Genomic DNA, 22,345 nt, shown 5'->3' on the forward strand with positions numbered 1-22,345 from the left:
AGTATAGTTACTTATGGTTTTATGTATACCGAATTTCAATATACATTTTATTACTGTGTTAGCATTCTAGCTAGACTGTAAGCTTCCTGAGGAAAGAGATTGTCTTCTTCTTTTATCCTAACATATGGCTCTGAGTCAAGCTAATTGTTCAGGAAGGGGCTGATAGAGAGGAAGGGAATAGCTTTCATTAAGCACTTTATATGTGTCTGACATGTACTACACAGTTCATCATTTCTAATTTAATCCCTACAACAAGCCAACAAAATATTAAGATGTTAATATCTCCATTTTACAGATGAGGAAACTGAGGTTCAGAGAGGTTAATCAATGTTAGGTGCCCCAAATCTCCTTATTTTCTGGGCCATCTTTTTTGAAAGAAAACTGTATTTCCAGACATTTTCACTGCTTCACTTCCTCCACTTTCCTCATTTAATTCCTCATGCAACTGTCCTGACTTCTGCCCACACTTCTATATCCACACTACTTTACAAAGCTCAATAATTAAGTTCATATTGTGAAGTACAGTGAGTCATTTTCATTACTTTCTGCCACATTTGACATTGCTGACCATTCCACTGTTTCTGCTCCATTTTCCTTCTCTCCTGGCTTTCCTTCCTTTGTAATTATTCATGTTGAGGTTCTGGGTTCTGCCTTCTTTTCTGCTAGAATATACAATTCCCATGGTTTTTTAATCTCTATTTTAGCCCTGACTTTTTCCTTAACCTTTAGACTAATAATTCCAACACTGATTCCTGAATATATCCATTTGAATGAGCCACCTCTGACTGAACTAGTACCAAATCATTCTTATTATTCTACTCCTTTCTTTACATCTCAGGTCCTCCTGTGTTTCCTTTCTCAGGAAAGGCTAGCACTATTCATCTACCCAGTTGTTTAGCTGAAATCCAAGGAAACACTAGATTCATCCCTTTTTATCATCTCCCACATCCAATAATAACTAAATCTGACAGATTTTATCTCTTAAACATATCTCCAACCTTCTCCTAGAGAGGATGTATCACATGTTGGTTAAAACATGGGCTCTGGGGCTAGACTTCTTGGGTTTGGCTTGTACCATTGCTACCTGGGCAATTATGTCTTCATTTTCTCACTAGAAAAATGAAAATAACATTAATACTGGCATCTAATGGCATCTGTAGGAAGGAATGTGTTATTTCATTTGAATCACTTAGTGATTGTCACTTAAAACATGCTTGATAAGTACTAGAACAGTTTTTTATTATTTTACCTATTCTGGCTACAATCTAATTCAGGTCCTCATATCTTATTATGTTATCCCCAAATTCATCCTCTACTCTGTTTCCTATTTAAAATGTGCAATTGCTAGCATCAAATGCCCGTATTGTTTCTGCACTTAAAAGCCTTCGATGGCTCCCACCTCACATAGTGGCCAGAAGACAAACTATAAACTCTTCATCTAGAATGCTCTGTGATGTGCCCCTGACCTAATCCTCTGTTTCATCTCCTGCCACTCCTCCTCATACTTGATATACTAGTTAAGCCACCTCTTAAAAGTTTCCACCATATCCTTGTGCTAAGGATGTTTTCTCTGACCTAACAGCCTCCTTGCATTCCTTTCTTTCCTAATAAACCTACACATCTTTTGGGATTCAGCTCAGGGGACATCTACATTGCCAGGCTGGCTTCAGCATCCCTCCTGTGATCCCCTGTGGTACTTGAATTCCTCTACTGTAGTGCTTTAATTTTTACATCTTCACCACCCAGAACAATGCCTAGTATGTTAGTGCCCCAGACATTATTTTTAAAATTAAATGTATGTTGAATAAATAAAAGTAATATTCACCTTAATCAAGATATTTTCAATATCTAGCTTATAGCTCTTTTAAGTAGGTAAAATACAGTGGCCTTGATAAACACCTGGAAAACATCCTATCAGAATGGATTAAAGAGTCCAAAACCTAGGTAATTCTATGTATTCAGTCTGGTTGTGGAAGAGACAAATGCAGGGAATTAGACTGCATCACTAAGGAAAAAGGTTTTTATTATAAAGATAGTAATGAGTCACAACTGAATATGACTACTTTATATCCACACATCCCCATGCTTTCCTTCATACCCTCTTCCTAGAGCTGTGGTCTTCCAATTACAGTTGAGTCTAATTATTCATGCCACATATATTTTATAAAGCCTTTGAAAACACTGCACTAGCAAATACTGAGTCATTGCTCCTGGGGGGAAATAGTGAGGTTCCTGTGAGCCTCTAGTCACAGCATTTTTGTCAGTCAAAACAGTATTTTGCATGACGTTTCATTTGTCAAAGTCCTTGTAAAATAAGCCAGTCTTATCAGCACTGAAAACCTACTCTTCCACATAACCCTTTTCTTGTATAATACTTAGCTGGTATTTAAATTTTTCTTTTTTCTTGAAACCCCCTCATCCTTAGAGCCTACCTCACCTGAAAATTTAATGTTTCTTACACCATTACATCCTTTGAAACAGATGAGCCATGCAAGTGCTATAGGTTTAACATTTTCCTAACACTGGGTAATGTGAACATAAATTTCCCCAGCTTTCAGTCCTACAACATGCTGCCCCATATACGCTTTTTAGTTCATCATCTCATGCACCCACATTTTAACTGCTTTTTTCATATTTGAAGCATACACTATAGCTTTCACTTTAGCACGTTCCAGAATGACTTCATAATGAGATCAGTGAATTCCCACTTCCTTTTTTTCTGAATGTATCACATTATTACTTCATTAACATTGAATTCATGGCCACTAGCCATAGAACTCATGCCTGAACAAGGCTTAGCCAATAAATGTATTTTCTCTATAAGGCAATCACAGTTTTCTTGTGCTTAGGAACACTGGATATCATTTCAGCACTATGTCTGAAAGTCATTTTAAGCAGCACAATCACCAACAAAAAGCACAAAAATGCCAAAAACATAGTACTAAATAGGCCACAAAGAGGACATTTGTTTAGCAAAAAAGCTTAAACATGAAGTAGAGCATCACCCTGTTCAACCTGAGCTGAGAACCTAGTACTGGGTGACTCAAATGTTTGCTGTTCTGCACATGTCTGTGAATGACTGCACAAGTGCCTTGAGTACTGAATTTGGGGTTACAAATAAATTTTAGTGAGGAGATGAACTCACAAATATGAAATCTGTGAATCATAAGGAACTATTTAGTTTCATGCATTATAGATTCCTCATCAAAATTAGTGATAAATAACTCTTCGTTAGAATAGCATGGAGGAAACATTCTTAGCCTACACTGAGTCACCAGACACCAAGGGCACTGAGGAGTAAGAAGGGGCTTTCTGAGAAGCTGGGTGCTGGAGGCAAAAGTACTCTGTGAGAGCACCAGGGTCCTTACAGCTTTTGAGTCTTAAACAAGAATGTGGACTGTTGGTGGGAACTTTTAACCTGAAATGCACTGACTGTTGAAGTGAATTCCTCTCCAATAGTGATACAAATCTTATGTATGAAAAAAATGGTAGTGCAACAAGAACTGAACTATTTCCTCAGATTCATCAGGACTCAGATTCATCCTCCTCTTCAGACAGTGATGAAGTGATTCTGGCAGGTACAACTTTCACTAGGAATTGCGAAGTCAGGGAAGTACCACACTATATATGCTGCATCTGTTTCTGCCTTATGTAGTTACACAGCTTCCAACAAAATTTTTTTTTTTTTTACATATCAGCTAATTAAAATGAGAACTTACAGTAAAAAATATGTGGTTTTAGCTCATCATTCCATAACCTACCTAAAGCAATACAAGTAGAAAGAGAAAAGGCTTTGGAGATGCACAAATAGGGGTTCAAATCCAGTCTCTGCCAATATACGGCCTTAAAATTTGTCAAGTTTCTTAATACCTCTGAACCTCAGCTTTTTCATCTGTAAAATATGGTACATGATAACCAACTCACAAGACTGTTGATATAATAAAATTGTTTAGATTCATGGGTTAACTTGTTGCAACCATTTGATATGGCTAGTTTGCCATGGCATCTGCATCAAAACATTCACTTCAATGTGGAGAAAGGGGAACCCTCCTACACTGTTGGTGGGAATGCAAGCTGGTGCAACCACTCTGGAAAACAGCATGGAGGTTCCTCAAAAAGTTGAAAATAGAGATACCCTATGACCCAGCATCGCACTACTGGGTATTTACCCTAAAGATACAAATGTAGTGATCCAAAGGGGCACATGCACCCAAATGTTTATAGCAGCAATGTCCACAATAGCCAAACTATGGAAAGAACCTAGATGTCCATCAACAGATGAATGGATAAAGAAGAGGTGGTATATATATATAATGGAATACTATGCAGCCATCAAAAGAAATGAAATCTTGTCATTTGCGATGACGTGGATGGAACTAGACAGTATTATTCTTAGCAAAATAAGTCGATCAGAGAAAGACAATTATCATATGATCTCCCTGATATGAGGAAGTTGAGAGGCAATGTGGGGTGTTCTGGGGGTAGGAAAGGAATAAATGAAACAAGATGGGATCGGGAGGGAGACAAACCATAATAGACTCTTAATCTCACAAAACAAACTGAGGGCTGCCAGGGGGAGGGAGATAGGGAGAGGGTAGTTGGGTTGTGGAATTTGGGGAAGGTATGTGCTATGGTGAGTGCTGTGAAGTGTGTAAACCTGGCAATTCACAGACCTGTACCCCTGGGGCTAATAATATATTATATGTTAATAAAAAATTTTAAAAATATTCACTTCAAAATATAAAACAATATTTTTTATCTCCTATAATCTCACTTCCCACTTTGAGAGTTATAGTCAAATGGTACAAGTACTTTGTAAAAAGTGATCTTATGTTATGTACTATCCCCATCTCTGAATCTTCCTTCCATTCACAGCTATAGGTTTGCATACTCTCTGGAGTGGAATTTTGTGAGATCCTAAAGTGTTTGGCTATTCCATTTATGTTGTTGTCTTGATTTATTATCTGATAAAATCTCAAATAAGTTTATTACTCATATGCAGAAAAGAGAAAACAGCAGACCAGCTCCAAGGCTGTTATTTTTATTGGGGCCTGTGTGCAGGCTTTGTTCTTAGCTGGCATCTGGAAGCTTGGCTCTCAAACCATTCCATAACTTATAAGGATGGGTTTACTGTGCGTGGACCATGTGTACAATATTTATTTATCATCTAATTAAAATGAGTACTTACAGTTCTCAATTGTATAATGTGCTTTAGGCCAATATGGTTTCCTTCTAACAGTCTGGAATTTGGTATGTATTCGGCAGGGGGTACCATGCGACCAGCCTTCTCCAATAAAAACATTAAGCACTCAGTGACTAGTGGACTTACTTGGACAGAAGCATTAGGCACACATTACTGAATTTTTTTTTTCCTGCTAGAGAAAGAAGCAAACTCAATGTGAACCCTCACAGAAAAGAGAAAACATGGGAGGACTTCATGGGTCACTTATCCAGACCTCACCTGTATCTTTTCCCCTTGCTGATCCTGTCCTATATCCTTTCACTGAAATAAGTCTCCCCATAAATATGATTATATGCTGAGTTCTTCTAGCACATTATTGAATGTGTGAATGGCCTTAGTGATCCCCTCAACCCCCCAAACCCGCTTAGTTCTTAAAAACCAAACATTCATAGATTTCTGGTTCTGCTAGGATGTAATAGCCCTATTCTTTCAAGGCCCTTTCTCTTCCCAATAAATTCCTTAGATACAACACAACAAACAAACATAGAAAGATTGGAAGGTAGAAGAAGGTGGGCTATCTAGAGATCTCAGGATTTGAGAAACAACGGGGTGCTGAGTGACCTGGGTCTCCTTATGCCCCGCATGTAACCCAGACAAGGCACTGCAGAAACCTCCAACCCAGAACTAGCAACAGGCATAAACAAGAAAAGCTCTAAGAAAAGCTTGTTTCCCCTAGCTAAAACATTAGAAGGGTGATTGTTGTAGGTAGAATAATATACCCAGTACACACATCCTAATCCCTGCCTGTTATCTTACCAAGCAAACTGACATTGCAGATGTGATTAAGGTTAATGATCATGAGAGAGGGAGATAATCTAGGTGGACCTAACCTGATCATGAGTCCTTAAAAGTACCTTTCCCAGCTGAGGTCAGTTTCAGAGAGAGAGAGAACTATAGAAGAATAGTCAGAGAGATGCCATGTTGGTGACTCTGAAGATGCAGAAGTGGTCAGAAGACAAGGAATGTGGGCAGCCTCCAGAAGCTGGAAAAGACAAGGAAATGGATTCTCCCTTAGCACCTCAAGAAAGGAACACAGCTTTACTGATGCAGTGATTTTAGCTCAGTGAGGGCCATGTCAGACTTCTGACATATAGAATTGTAAGATCATGGTTTTGTATTGTTTTAAATCATTAGATCTATGGCAATTTGTTATAGCAGAAATAGGAAACAAGTAGAGATTCTGGTGCCTGGAAGTGGAATGTGACTATAACAAGCATCTAAAAACATGGAGACTTTGTAATTGAGTAGTAGGCAGAGGCTGGAAGAATTTGGAAAAGCATGTAGAAAAAAATCTAGATTGCCTTGAATAGATTGTTAGTAGAAACATGGATATTGAAGTCATGCCAGGCAGTGAGGGCTCAGGAGGGAGAAGAGCTTGATTAAAAAAACATAAATTGACTTAGATAAAAACTAAGATGTTTTGAATAGACCATTAGTAGAAAATGGACATTGAATGTTCCTTTAGTGAGGGCTCAGAAGGAAATGAGGGATTTTTTTTTTTTTCTGATACTAAAGGAAAGAGGATCCTTGTCATTTGGTGGTAGGAAGCTTAGCAGAAGTGTGTTCTGTAGTTATGAAGAAAACACAACTGGCAAATAATGAACTTGGATATTTAGGTAAGGAGTCTAAGCAAAGTGTTGAAAGTTTTCTTCATGATGCTTATGATAAAATGCAAGAAGAAAGAGTGAAATTGAGGGAAGAACTATTGAAAAATAAGTAATAGGGGCTTGATGATTTGGGAAATTCTTAGCTTATCCAGATGGGAAAAATACTAAAATAAAGAGGTCAGTTTCAGAAAAGTAGGTCTAGAGAAAAAGCTGAGAGTGTCTAGACCTCATCTTTTGCTAATGCCTCAAAAGATTGAAAGAGTATTCAGTTATACAAAACAATCTTTGAAAACACTAGGCATGTGACTCACAATCTTCTTAGTCATATCAGAAAAAGCCAAAAATAGAGAGATGAAAGATCTTTGGAAGAACTTCTTGGTTAATGGAGTGAATCCCCATCACAAACATGGGAGACCCAAAAGGCTGTTGAGAATATTATCACAGCAAAATCACTGCCTGTTTGGACCAAAAGGGACAGAGAACATGAAATGAAGGTGGGGCCAAGCAGAGAGCTAATCTTTCACCCCATTTTCCTATCTCACAGAAGCAGATGGCATGCTCTAATTCCCTTCTCAGGTGGTTTTCCTGGGCTGAACACAGAGTTATATTCCCAACATGCACCCAGCAGAAGTAGGAAATGCTCTAGTTGTCCCCACTCAGTGGTGTCTATGAAAATGAGTGGGAAGTTTACATTCTTTTCCAGGTGGCACTCTAATTTCCCCAATAGGTAGTGTTAGCAGGCCAAGCAGGGAGCTGACTTTCCATCCCTTGCCTGGTGGAAGCAAGCAGTTGCGATCCAATTTGTTTGCCAGGGTAGTGTCAGTGGGTCCAGCAGAGAGCTGAGCCTTACCCTCATGTAACAAGAACTAGACAAGAGGACAATGTGAGGTGGGGTGCAGCACCAGTAGGTTTTTACCACCTTTGCTCTGGTGCCAGTGGGGTGCAGCCAGGGTGATTGTCTACCACAGTGGGCATGAATGAGACTGAATGACATCATGTTAAATCTACCTGTCCCTGTCACCACTTTAATATCTACCTGTCCCTGTGTCAGAAAGGTAGGAAAGATGAACCTCCAGACCCACTGGGCAGCAAGTGAGGCAGGGGAACTGAAGAGAGGCAGGGTCAACTGGCACTCTACTTTGTTTCCTCTCCCGGTGTGTTGACAGGGCCCAGCAGGGAGGCAACTTACATGTTGGAAGCAATGAGGTGGTAGAGTTGGTGCCCCACTTTTACCAGGAAGTTGTAAGCAGTCCTAAGGAGCGAGATGAACTACCCTACCCAACTGCAATGAAGCAGTGAGAGCCCAACTTTTGTCAGGGGGACTGACTGTTAAAATAAGAAGAATAAGAAAGTAAAATACAATACAGAGTCTCATCACATTAATATTCATGATACAACAGAGAATCCCTCATTATACAAAGAAAGACGAGACTCACAAAATGAATGAGAAAAGGCAACATATCAACACTGAGATGAATCAGATCCTGAATTATCTGACAGTGTAAATACAGCAATCATTATAACAGTACTTGAATAATCAGTTACACATTTTCTTGAAGCAAACAAAACAAAACAAAACCAAAGAAGTTGTACAAAGAACCAAACAGGAATCAATACTGATACAAAAATCCTGCTAGATTACAAAACGTTGATAGGCTCAGTAGTAGAGCGAAGATACAGAGGATAAAGTCATTGAACCTGAAGGTAGATCAATAGAATTTGCTCATTCTGAACAACAGAGAAAATAGAAACAAAATAAATAGAGTCCCAGAGATCTGTGGGTGAAAAACAAAAGAGCAGAGTTTTTAAAGGAGAAGAGATACAAATGGGATTGAAACAATATTTAAAGAAATAATGGCTGAACACTTCCCAAATTTGGTGAAATATATAAAACTACAAATTCAAAACACTTATTGCTATTGAACTAAATGTTTGTGTCCCCTCTCAATTCATTCTGAAGCCCTCACCCTCAGTGTGTTGGTATCTGAAGGTAAAAGAAAGTGTAGCCCTTATAAATGGGATTAGTGCCCTAGTGAGAAAAGACGCAAGAGAGATGATCTTACTTTCTGCTATGTGAGGATACAGCAAGAAGCCATCTCAAAACAGGGAGCAGGCTTCCATTAGACCCTAAATCAGCCACCACTTTGGTCTTGGATCTAGCCTCCAGAACTGTGAGTAATAAACGTTTGTTCTTTAAGCCACTTAGTCTGTGGTATTACGTTGTAGCAGCCCAAGCTAACTAAGACATTGAGTGGACCACAAATAGGATAAACTCAAAGAAATGAGTTCTAAGACATATCATAGTTAAGCCTCCGAAAATTGAAAAGAATTAAAAAACAAACAAACAAACAAACTTGAAAGCAGCCAGAGAGCAAAGATTCACTACTTATATGGTTGCCCCAATTGTAATGACAATGGGCTTGACATCTGAAGCCATGTAGGCCAGAAGGAAGTGGCCCAAGACATTTTTAGTACTGAAAGAAAAGAACTGTCAACTCCCAAACTTGTACTTTTTTTCCTTCAGGATGAAGGGAAAATAAAGACATTTTTAGTTGAAGGAAAAGTGAAAGATTTATTGTTGGCAAACTTACCCTTTAAGGGTGGGTAAAGGAAGTTTTCTAAAGAGAAAGGAAATGATGACAAAAAAAGTCTGGACTTTCATAAAGAAAGAACAATGGCATAGTTAAAAATTAGGGTAAATATAATAGACTATCTTACTTCTTGTGAATGTCAAATCATTTTTGATGACTAAAACAAAATTTAAAAATCTTTGATATGGTGCTCAACGTTTATAGAGAAAACATTTTAGACAATAATACTTTACAAGTAGGGAGGGTAAATGAACCTCAATGGACGTAAGATTTATTGGAAGTGATAAAATGTTGATAACAGTACACAATGATTGGTTATGTATGTATACAACAATACTTTTAGCAAACACTGAGAAAACCATACAGAACCATATATTCAAAAAATAGCACAGGAGGCACCTGGGTGTCTCAGTTAGTTAAGTGCAGGACTCTTAGTTTTGGCTCAGGTTATGATCTCATGGCTGGTAAGATCAAGCCCATGTCAGGTTCCACACTCAATGGGGAGCCTACCTGAGACTTTCCCTCTGCCCCTTCCCCAACTCTCACATGCAAGTTCTTTCTCTCTCTCTAAAATAAGTAAATAAATCTTTTAAAAAACACTACAAATAAATTATGATGGAATCCTAAAAAATATTTGTGTAACTGACAGAAAAGTAAGAAAAGAGTACTGGAAAACAGGAGAAACAATCAGGAAACTGGTAATAAAATGACAGACTAGGGGTGCCTGGGTGGCTCAGTGGGTTAAAGCCTCTGCCTTCGGCTCAGGTCATGATCCCAGGGTCCTGGGACTGAGCCCTGCATGGGGCTCTCTGCTCAGTAGGGAGCCTGCTTCCTCCTCTCTCTCTGCCTGCCTCTCTGCCTACTTCTGATCTCCGTCTGTCAAATAAATAAATAAAATTAAAAAAAAAAAAGACAGACTGAAGCCCTAACACAATGATTATTTCGAATGTCAATGATCAAAATACACCAATTAAAAGACAGAGATAAGCATAATGGATTAAAAAAATCCAACATTGTTGCTTACAAGAAATTCACTTCAAATTAATGACAGTTTGAAAGTAAAAGTTAAACATAAATAAAAAAAGATTTGCATATGTTAATATCAAAGTAGACTTCAGAGCAAAGAAAACCAATTTTATCAATATTTTCAAGAATATAGATCAGGAGAGAATACTTTTCAATTTATTTTATGAGGTCCATATTACCCTAGGCAGAGGACCTGAATAGACATTTTCAAAAGAAGACACACTGAAAAGACTCGTGAAAGATCCTCAACATCACTCATTGTCAGGGAAATGCAAATCAAAACCACAGCGAGGTATCTGTCACCTTGTCAGAATGGCTAGTATCAAAAAGACAACAAATAAAAATTATTTGCAAGGATGTAGAAAAAAGGGAACACTTGTGATCTATTAGTGAGAATGTAAGTTGGTGCAAGCACTACAGAAAACACTATGGAGAATCCTCAAAAAACTAAAAATAGAAATACCATACAATCCAGTAATTCCACTACTAGGTATTACCCACTAATTCAAAGATATATGCACCCCAGTTTATTGTAGTATTATTTACAGTAGCTGAGATATGGAAGCAACCTAAGTGTTTATCAATAAATGAATGTATAAAGATACAGTATATATACCATATCTTCATTTATAACAGAACATTATTCAGCCATAAAAAGACTAAAATCTTGCCATTTGTGACATGACAACATGGATGGACCTTGAAAGTATAATGCTAAGTGAAATAAATCGGACAGTGAAGGAAAAAATCCATACAATTTCACTTATATGTGGAATCTAAAAATCAAAACAAATGAATGAATACAAACAAACAAAAAGCAGAAGCAGACCCATAAATACAGAAAACAAACTGGTGGTTGCAGAGAGGAGGTGGAATGGTGGACAAAATAGGTGAAGGAGATTAAGAGTTACAGACATCCAGGTATAATATAAATAAGACATGGGGATGAAAAGTATATCACAGGGGATATAGTTAATAATATTGGACTAATCTTGTATGATTACAGGTAGTGATACATTTATTGTGGTGAGCATTTTATAATATATATAACTCTCGAATCACTAGGCTGTTCATCTAAAACTAATATAATGTTGTATGTCAGTTATACGTCAATTAAAAAAATTGAAAAAATACTTAAGAAATATTTAACAATGATGTGCAAGACTTGTACATTGAAAACTATAAAATAAATTGCTAAAAACTGTTAAAAGGAGCACCTGACTGGCTCAGTGGGGTAAGCTTCTGCATTCAGCTCAGGTCATGATCTCAGGGTCCTGGGATCAAGCCCCACATCAGGTTCTTTACTCTGCAGGGAGCCTGCTTCTTCCCCTCTTTCTGCCTGCCTCTCTGCGTACTTGTGATCTCTCTCTCTGTCAAATAAATTAGTAAAAATGAAAAAAATTTTTTTTAAATTTAAAGGCAGTTAAAGAACTCCTAAAAAACAGAACAATAACCTGTGTTTATGGATTCAAAGATTTAATATTGGTAAGATGGCAGTACTCTCCAATGTGATCTATGGATTCAGTGTAATCTTAACAAAATCTCAATAGCCTTACATGCCATATATATGAGTAGCAAAGAGAACTCATACATCCCAATTTCCAAACTGAATACAAACTACAGTAATTAAAATAGTCTGATACTGGCATAAACATAGATATGCAGACCAATGGAACAGAATTGAGAGTCCAGAAATAAATATATACATATATACATATCTAAGGTCATTTGATTTTTTTTTTTTTTTTAACAAGGGCACAAAGACCATTCAGTGAGGGAAAGGATAATTTCTTCATCAAATGAATGTTGTTGACACAACAAGAAATTCACATGGAAAAAACTGAAGTTGGACCTCAACCTCACCGAAAACACAAAAATTGGTTCAAAATAAATAAAAAACCCAAATGTAAGAGTAAGAGTTATAAAAACTCTTAGAGAAAAGCATAGAAGTAAATGTACATAACCTTGGATTCGGGAACGGATTCTCAGACATGACTCTAAATTCACCAGAACAAAAGAAAACATAGATTGGGTTATAAAAAATTATTTAAATTATTTACTTTTGTGCATCAGTAGACACTATTAAGAAAGTGAAAATCAACCTACAGATGGGGGAAAATATCTGCAAAAAATTTATTCAAAAGGGGCTGGTATCCACATATATAAAGAATCCTTACAACTAAACAACAAGAAGACAAACAACCCAGTTATAAAACGGGCAAACAACTAGAATAGAAAATTTTCCAAAGAAGATATACAAATGGCCAACAAGCATATGAAGATATGTTCAACATTAGTCATTAGGAAAATGCAAATCAAACCACAATGCAGTACCATTCAGATCCACTAGGTGGTATAATTTAAACAAAATAATACAAGACAAAAAACAACTGTTTAAGATGTGGAGAACTTGTGACCCTCAAACACTGCTGGTAAAAATGTAAAATGGTGTGAATGGTATACAAAACAGCTTGGCAATTCGTCAAAAAGTTAATCATAGAATTTCCATATGCCATATTCCACTTCTAGATATATACCCAAAAGGATAGAAACATGTATTCAAACAAAAGTTTGTACACAAATATTCCTGACAGCACTATTTACAATAGCCAAAAGAGGAGACAACCCAAATATCTATCAATGGATTAATAGATAAATGAAATAAAACGAACATATCTGTACAATGGAATATTATTCAGTCCTAAAAAAGAATGAAGTGCTGATATATACTATAACATAGATGAATTTCAATAAGATTATGCTAAGTGAAAGAAACCAGACCCAAAAGGTTGTGTATTATATGATTCCACTTACATGAAATATCTGAGTAGGTAAATCCTTAGGGACAGAAAGTAGATTAGTGCTTGCAGGATCTGGGGACCTTTCAAAACTTTTGTTTGTTTTGAAATGGGTAGTGACTGCTTAATGGGTATGAAGTTTCCTTTAGAGATGATGAAAATGTCTTGGAACTACATAGAGGTGAATCTTGCAAAACCTTGTCAATCTACTAAATGCCACTGAATTGTATACTTTAACATGGTTAATTTTATGTTATGTGAATTTCATTTTATTAAAAAAAAGGGTGGGTATGCATGGAGGAGGAAGATTCAGGGATGTGTATAAAACTGCTATTTTATAAAGGAAAGAACAAGAAACAGAGTCTGTGATTAAGTAAAAGATATGATGTATGCACTATTAGGCCATTTTTTAATAGGCTGACAGTTTCATGCAAAAATCATGGTGTTGGAATGTCCCTAGGGACAACATTCTATTGATCTAATATTTTAATTAACTTAATTAAGAATATATCAGGATGTCATGCTCTTTTGTTGGTAGTAGAGCTAATACTGACCAGTATCTAACACAGTGCTTGGCACAGAGTAGGTCCTTACTAAATGGTAATTACTACAGACAGACTTGAGGGTTGGCCCTGCCTTCCTCAGTTCTGCTCCAATACCTTGCAAAGGGCAGGACACAGGCAAGACATACTGCAGAGAGGAAAAAGGATCCACAACCTTTAGCTTTGGGACATGCCACTATGAAAAGTGTCTCCTGCAGGCTGTGCTAGGGCAGAGGGGCTGAAGAGGGGCATCACTGTACTGTATCCAGAGGGCCCAAGGGTAACAAGCTCTAGCACAGGAAAGAGTCACAGGAAATGCAAGCAGCTGCAGAGGAAGAGGAGATAGCAGGCCAAGTCTGATGACACATGGCATGTGAACAGCTTACTTGGACTCCATCTTTATGCACTATCCTTTTTTGCATCTTCCTCTCCTGAACCTGCTTCTTCAACCTCCTTCTCTGTGTCTTCTCCAGCCACAGGTCATCTAAACTGATGCTTGGGAGCTGAGGAATGATGCTCCTGGGTTGTAAAGGAATCTCCTTTGGTGCATCCTCTGCAGAGACAGAGGGGAGGGTCCATGCCCTCTGAACTGGCTCAATGTGAAAAGCTTTCTGACTGTGGGAGCAAATGGGCTTCTTGCCTTGTTCTTCCCACCGCATGTGGTTCTGGACAGGAGAGAGGAGAACGTATCAACTGAGCACAGTGTCCTTTTCCTGTTTAGTTTTTTTTTTTTTTCAATATTACCCCATCTGTTGGTTAATCCCCAAAATACAGATTCTAGTGAAATACTTTGTTCACAGTAATTTTGGAAAATGTGAAGATTAGGAATAAACAAATATTGTTTCTGCTAAAATCTATATTTTAAGACTATTTTAAAAAATCAAGTGTTCCACCTTGATCAAAGAAAGTCTTGAAAGTAATTACTGAACTTGGCATGTTTGTTAGAAATACTTTTAAAAGGTAAATAGTTAGGGCAAATGTTCTTGCTTAAACAAATATCCCCTAAGAATAGAATTTGAACACAAACACACTCAGGCACCTCTTACTTGTCTTGGCTCAGACATTAACTCAGCATACACACAGCTTCACCTACCTATGCTGCCCCCACTCTGTCCCAGTTTAGTGATCTACTCAGGCACTCTAACTGAATTCAAAATAAAGTTTGTCCCTCCTAACAGAATACTTCAGGTCTGTGCTGATAGGGCCATCCTTTCTGTTATGATCAACCCACAGGCACTGAGAAATGAAGCTCTTTCATTCACAGGTGTTCTTCAAGTCTCATGACTCCCACCTCCACCTCACCCTGCAGGACACCTCTTTCACATACTCCTTTGGAATGTCATCCTCAATACTTTGTGCATATTATTTGGTTGAAACAAAAGTGAAATTTCTTTTAACTATTTTAAGAGTTTACTTAAATAATATACATATAAATATGTATATGTATATATGCACCCACTTCCATGGGAGAGAGAGGAAGGCAGAGGAGGAGGAAGAGAAGGGAGCATAATTGTTGTTTATGGTTTTGGGGTACAGCCTGGGAACTCAGACTTTTCAAATCTCTCCAGGTGATTCTAATATGCACCCAAAGTTTAAAATCATTGTTTATTCTGTTTTTTTTTTTGTTTTGTTTTTGTTTTAGCTCCCAAATATTGCTTTGTTTGTTTATTCCTCTAAATTTAAAAAGTGCTTTCATTTAGTTTTCTTTCCCCAACTCTACTGTGAGTTAGAAAGAGTTGGTATATTATCTATATCTTACAGATAGAGTCTCAGAGAACCTCAGCAATTTCCTGAGTTCACACAGCTCTGTGTGTCATAGTATTGTGATTCTAAACCTGTGGGAGGCCGCAATAAGGTTTGAGACGAGGACCAAACCAGGCCCTGACTTGTGCCTCCTTTAAAGTCTGAATAACCTAACAAAAGGTCTAGGATGGGAAAAGTTGAGTAGCACTGAGAAAGGGTCTGTGCTATGTGGCGCTTACCTACATGACTTCCCACATGCCTGCTAAATAAATGAGAACAATTCGGTTGGGGTCATAAGTTCGTTGCTGGTCCTTGCTGCCCTAGTAGAGCCCATAAATTACTTTCAGGTTTGCTGTATCAATACAAAACAATTATACTAGCATCAGCCATTTGGCATCACGAGGTCTTGCTTATAGTTAAATGTGAAACTTATTATGGGAACTCGTGGTTGCTTAACTAGACACAGGTGTATTGCTTCTCCTATTATCACTATATATATATATGGCCTTAGTACTTTGAATAAACTTAGCACTGTTGGACATTCTCCTCAGTGCTCCTCCTTCCCCCATCTCTTTGCTTCTCAAGTTCTTTTCTTCATCCTCTTACCCTCACATTCCTGGTCGATTTGTCACGCCAGCTGCAACATAAATCCCATGTCCACTCACTATTCCTCATCGTATAAATTCCTGTTGTTTCATAGGTAGATAGAATGACTCCAAAGTAAGGAAGAACAACACCTCAGACTCTTTCCTAACTCTCAAATTCCCCCCAAAAGGAATGAATGTTAATTGAGCACATCTGTATGCAAAGCCCCCTTTTATACACTTTAGGTACACTAGATAAAGAAGATGGGCCCTTGCCGTTCAGCAAGTAAATGATATTAAGCCTTCTAGAAGGAAATTAAGCCACCTGATACTGGAGCTTACTGCTACTAAAGTTGAATTCACTTGTTTTCGAGTTAGGAGGTGACTTGGACTTTTCCATCACACCACTCCCTACTCTTCTACCAGTCTGTACCTGAGTTGTTGATGGGGCCTCTTCATGCTATCATGAGAGCTTTATCCTCAACTTTCCTTTCATCATAATTTTAGAACATTAACACTTTCATAGCTTGGTTATGGGCCGTTAGAGAGAATGCGGGCTGAAGACTGAGTGTTTTAAATGCAAAAGTTTACCTTGATTTTTTTCTGTATGCTCAATAGAAAAGAGTTAACTCCCTTCCCACACCTTTTCCTACCTTGGGAGGCTACTAGAGTCATATATCCCTTTACTTACCAAAGAGCTTTGTTATCAGGAAAAATGGTCTTGTTCTGAGGCTATTAAATAGGCAGGAGATTGCAAAGTGTGGCTCCAGTCAAGCAGCAGCACCCAGTATGGTGAACAGCCTCTAAGATGATCCCCTGGTTGGTGCAGGCCCTTGTCTGAGCCTCTCTTCTTGAGAGTGGGCTGGACTTAGTGACTCTCTTCTAATGAACAGAATATAGCAGAAGGAATGGGATGCCACTTCTGAGATTATGTTATAGGAAGGCTGTGGCTTCCATTTTGGGGGGCCTCTCCTGGATGCATTGCTCTGCAGGAAGCCAAGTGACATACTGTGAAGAGTGTTATGGAGAGGCTCATGTGGCAGGAAACTGATGTCTCCAAACAATAGCCAGCAAGGATCTGTGACCCGTCACAGAGCATGTGTGTAAGCCAGACATCCTGCAATCCAGCCTTGAGATGAGTGCTGCCATTGCCAAAACATTGACTACAGCCTTGTGAGAGACTCTGAGCCAAAAGCACACAGCTAAGTCAGGGTGGTTATGTAACAATGGATAACTCATACTCTTGGGAACCTGCTGAAGTGCACATTTTCAAGCCTGATCAAGACTTTTCTGAATTAAAAGTGGGGCCAGTAATCTGTTCATAATGCCCTCCAGGGATTATGTTACATGGCTAGTTTGAGAATCACTGTACTAGAGAGACAGGTAAGTAAGATAGGCAAGGCACATCAGGCTGTTCTGCCTAGGACTCATCTGTCCTAGGGTGGAGGGTCAGGGAACAGACTGTGGGGTTAGTTAAGCTGAGTTTGAATCCTGGATGTGGCTCTCACCAAAAGAGTTGCTTTGGGAAACTTTCCTTAACTTCCTCTCTATTTCTCCACCTTAAAATGGGAATACTAATACTTTTCAGAAAAATTATCAGAACTAAATAAGAGTATCCATACAGCACTTAGCATAATGTCTGTCCATACACATTGCATCAATATATACTAGCCAATACTGCTGTTTTTATTAATAAGTAGACAGGGATGAGAGGGCTGTGGTGGTCATAGAGTCCTATCTCTCTGGAATGATTTGTTTTCAGGTCCTACTTCAGCACTTCACTATAAACATGCTACTCAGCATTAAACTCATTCTCTGATTTTTCATTTTTACTTTGGAGAATCTTGACATTTTTACTTGGAGAAAGTTCTAGTACAAATCTGTAATCCTCTTTGTAGTATTGGGCAGTACAGTTTAGGTTTATTCAGTTTGCATCCTTGTAAAGTAACCTTGTTCTGTACAAATGAATAAGATGCTCTCCAAATGTCTCTCTGTTTAGTATCAGACATTTCATCGGTCAGCACAAGCAAGGCAGAAAGCTGTAAGATAGAAAAGACAACTTCCTTATACAGGAAAAGCAATTTAAATGACATCATAGGAAACTCTGGAATCCAGAAAGAAGAGGTACAACATTTTTCAAGATCATTTTTAAAGAAAACAATTGTTAATGCAGAATCCTATGTGCAGTGAAAATATCCTTCAGGAATGAAGGAAAGATCAAGACATTCTCAGAGAAAGGAAAACAGGGAATATTTTACCATCAGATATGCCCTTAAAAATGGTTAAAATATACAAGAATCAGACAAGAAGAAATAAAAGGCATTCAGATTAGTAAGGAAGAAGAAGTAAAACTGTCACAATTTGCAGATGAAATGATACTATATATCAAAAACCATAAAAAATTCATTAAAACAACTATTAGAACTAATAAATGAGTTCAGTAAAGTCACAGGACATAGAATTAATTAACAGACCTGTGTTGCATTTCTATAAAAATAATGAATTAGCAGAAAGAGAAATTGAGAGAATACTTCCATTTACAATTACCTCAAAAAAAATAAGATACCTACTAACAAGGAGGTGAAAGACCTGTATGCTGAAAACTAGAAGACACTGATGAAAGACATTAAAGATGACACAAATAGGTAGAAAGATATCCCATGTTCATGGATAGTAAGAAATAATCTTATTAAAATATTGATAATACCCAAATCTATCTACAGAGTCAATGTGAACTCTGCCAGAATACTAATATCATTTTTCAAATAACTGCAACAAAAAATCCTAAAATTTGTATGGAACCACAAAAGACCCTGAATAAGTGAAAACAATGTTCAGAATGAAGAACAAAGCTGGAGATTTCAAGATACACTAGAAAGCTGTAGTAATCAGAACAGCATAGTACTGGAACACAAACTGACATATAGATCAAGGGAACAGAATAGGGAGTCCAGAAATAAACCCACACTTACATGATCAATTAGTCTATGACACAGGAGGCAAGAATATACAATGGGAAAAGTTAGTCTCTTCAATGAATGGTGTTGGGGAAAACTGGAAAGGTACATGCAGAACATGAGACTGAACCATTTTCTTGTACCATACACGTAAATAAACACAAAATAGTTTAAAAGCCTAAATGTCAGACCTGAAACCATAAAACTCCCAAAACAAAACATGGGCAGCAAACTCTTGGATATTGGCCTTAGTAATATTTTTTCTGAATCTTTCTCCTCAGGCAAGGGCAGCAAAAGCAAAAATAAACAATTGGGACTACATCAAACTTAAGAGATTTTGCATAGCAAAGGAAACAACAAAACGAAAAGACAACCCACTGAATGGGAGAAGATATTTGCAAATGATATATCTGATAAGGGGTTAATATCCAAAATACATAAAGAACTCATGCAAATTAAACACAAACACACAAAACAAATAATCCAATTTAAAAATGGGCAGAGGACCTGAATAGAGATTTTTCTAAAGAAGACATCTAGTTGGCCAACAGACACATGAAAAGATGCTCAACATCATTAATCATCAGGGATGTGCAAATAAAAACCATAGTGGGATATCACCTCACACACATCAGAATGGTTATTGCCAAAAAGGCAAAACAAAACAAAACAAAACAACATTGGTAAAGGTGTGAAGAAAAGGGAACCCTGATGCACTGTTGGTGGGAAGGTAAATTGGTGCAGCCACTATGGAAAACAATATGGAGGTTCCTCAAAAAATTAAAAATATTCCTTATATTACACATATGATAATGGTCTTGCTACTTGACTTATTTCACCTAGCATAATCCTCTCCAGTTCCATCCATGCCGATGCAAATTGTAGGTATTAATCCTGTCTGATGGGTAATATTTCACTGTATAAATGAACCACATTTTTATCCATTCATCTGTTGAAGGACATCTTGGCTCCTTCCACATTTCAGCTATTGTGAACATTGCTGCTATGAACATTGGGGTGCAAGTGTCCCTTCATTTCACTACATTTGTATCTTTGTGGTAAATACTCAGTAGTGCAATTGCTGGGTCATAGGGTAGCTCTATTTTTAACTTTTTGAGGAACCTCCATACTGTTTTCCAGAGTGGCTATACCAGCTTGCATTCCCACCAGGAGTGTAAGAGGGTTCCCCTTTCTTCACATCCCCACCAATATTTGTTGTTCTCTGTCTTATTGATTTTAGCCATTCTGATGGGTGTGAGGTGGTATCTCATGGTGGTTTTGATTTGTATTTCCCTGATGGATAGTGATGTGGAGCATTTTTTCATGTGTCTGTTAGCCATTTGTATGTCTTTGGAGAAGTGTCTGTTCATGTCTTCTGCCCATTTCTTGACTGGATTTATTGTTTTATGGGTGTTGAGTTTGATTAGTTCTTTATAGATGTTGAATACTAGCTCTTGATCTATTAACATCATTTGCAAATTATCTTCTCCCACTCTGTGTGCTGTCTTTTAGTTTTTTGACTATTTCCTTTGCTGCGCAGAAGATTTATATCTTGATGAAGTCCCAGAAGTTCATTTTTGCTTTTGCTTCCCTTGCCTTTAAAGACATGTCTTGCAAGAAGTTGCTGTGGCTGATGTCAGAGAGGTTACTGCCTCTGTTCTCCTCTAGGACTTTGATGAATTGCTGTTTCATATTTAGGTCTTTCATCCATTTTGAGTTTATCTTTGTGTATGGTGTAAGAGAAAGGTCCAGTCTCATTCTGCTGCATGTGGCTGTCCAATTTTCCCAGCACCATTTGTTGAAGAGACTGTCTCTTGTCCATTGGGTGTTATTTCCTGCTTTGCTGAAGATTAGTTGACCATAGATTTGAGGGTCCATTTATGACTCCAGGAAACAACCTGAGTATCACAGAAGGGAGTGGGGTAGGGGTATGGGTAACCAGGTGATGGGTATTAAGGAGGGCACATGATATGATGAACACTGGGTGCGATATGAAACTAATGAATCATTGAATGCTACATCAAAAACTAATACGTTGGCCAACTGAACATAATGAAAAAAAAAAAAAGAAAATGTTTACTGAATGAGAAAAAAATTAAAAATAGAACTAACATTTGATCCAGTAATTCCACTTCTGAGTTTTTACCTGAAGAAAATGAAAATACTTATTTGAAAAGATATATGCACCTCTGTGTTTATTGCAGCATTATTTATATTAACCAAGGTACAGAAGCATCCCATATGTCATCCACAGGTGAATGTTAAAGAAGATGTGGTGTATATGCACAACAAAATATTACTCAGCCTTAAAAAAGAATGAAATCTTGTCATTTGTGACAACATGGGTGGACCTTGAGGGTGTTATTGTAAGTGAAATAAGTCAGACAAAGAGAAATATCATATAATATCACATATATTTGTGGAACTTAAGAAACAAAACAAATGAACAAACAAAAACTAGTAACAGACTCATAAATACAGAGAACTGGTGGTTGCCAAAGAAAAGAAGGGTGGGGAGATGGATAAAATAGGTGAAGGGGGTTAAGAGATAGAAACTCAATTATAAAATAAATCCTGAGGATAAAAAGTACAGTATAGGGAATATAGTCAATAATATTGTAACAATTTTATATGGTGAGGGATGGTCACTACAATTATTGTGGTGAGAATTTCACAATGTAATTGTCAAATCACTATGTTGTCCACCTGAAACTAATATAATATTGTATATCAACTATACTTCAATTAAAAATAGCTAAAGAAAGTATTAAAACATGATAAAAGTAAGAATCTTGCAATAAACATCAGAAAGAAAAAGAACAAGGTGAAGGGTAAAAATATGGATAAATATAACAGACATTCCTTCTCCTGTTGAGATTTCTAAATTTTGTTTTGATGTTTGAAACAAAAATTATAACATTACCTGATGTGATTCTCCATGTATTTAGAGGAAATATTTAAGATAATTATATTATAAACATTACTTGTGTTATGATATGGAGTGGACCGCCCCTCAAATGGACAGAGGACACTCGCGATAATGTGAGTCACACAGCGAGGTTTATTTCCAGCTAACTGGGGTCCAAGTATCTGCCCGCCACAGGGGGTTTCAACAAGGACCCCGAGCACTCAAAACCAAGGGTTTATATACATTTTCAAAGCACTTAACACACAGTAATTTTCCACAGCTACATTCATATCTGGCGCCCCACTCTGACGGTTTACTTTTGAATCAGTCCCTGGTGGTTTAGTGAG

General features: G+C 37.5%; 1 protein-coding gene across 5 annotated transcripts in view; it reads right to left on the reverse strand.

The window, feature by feature from the left end:
- Nucleotides 1-22,345, reverse strand: part of ARHGEF4 (Rho guanine nucleotide exchange factor 4) — a 251,231-nt gene that overhangs the window by 110,153 nt on the left and 118,733 nt on the right. Inside the window, exon 3 of one of the 5 annotated variants that reach the window (XM_004777772.3) lies at nucleotides 14,193-14,471. The exons of the other annotated variants lie outside the window; for them this stretch is intronic. Within the exon in view, the coding sequence (XP_004777829.2) occupies nucleotides 14,193-14,471 (279 nt within the window). The remainder of the gene's footprint in view (nucleotides 1-14,192; nucleotides 14,472-22,345) is intronic. 5 annotated transcript variants of the gene reach the window in all.

Source organism: Mustela putorius, unplaced genomic scaffold (genome assembly GCF_011764305.1).
Source record: "Mustela putorius furo isolate JIRA1106 unplaced genomic scaffold, ASM1176430v1.1 tig00003867_pilon_pilon_pilon, whole genome shotgun sequence".
NCBI lineage: Eukaryota > Metazoa > Chordata > Mammalia > Carnivora > Mustelidae > Mustela > Mustela putorius.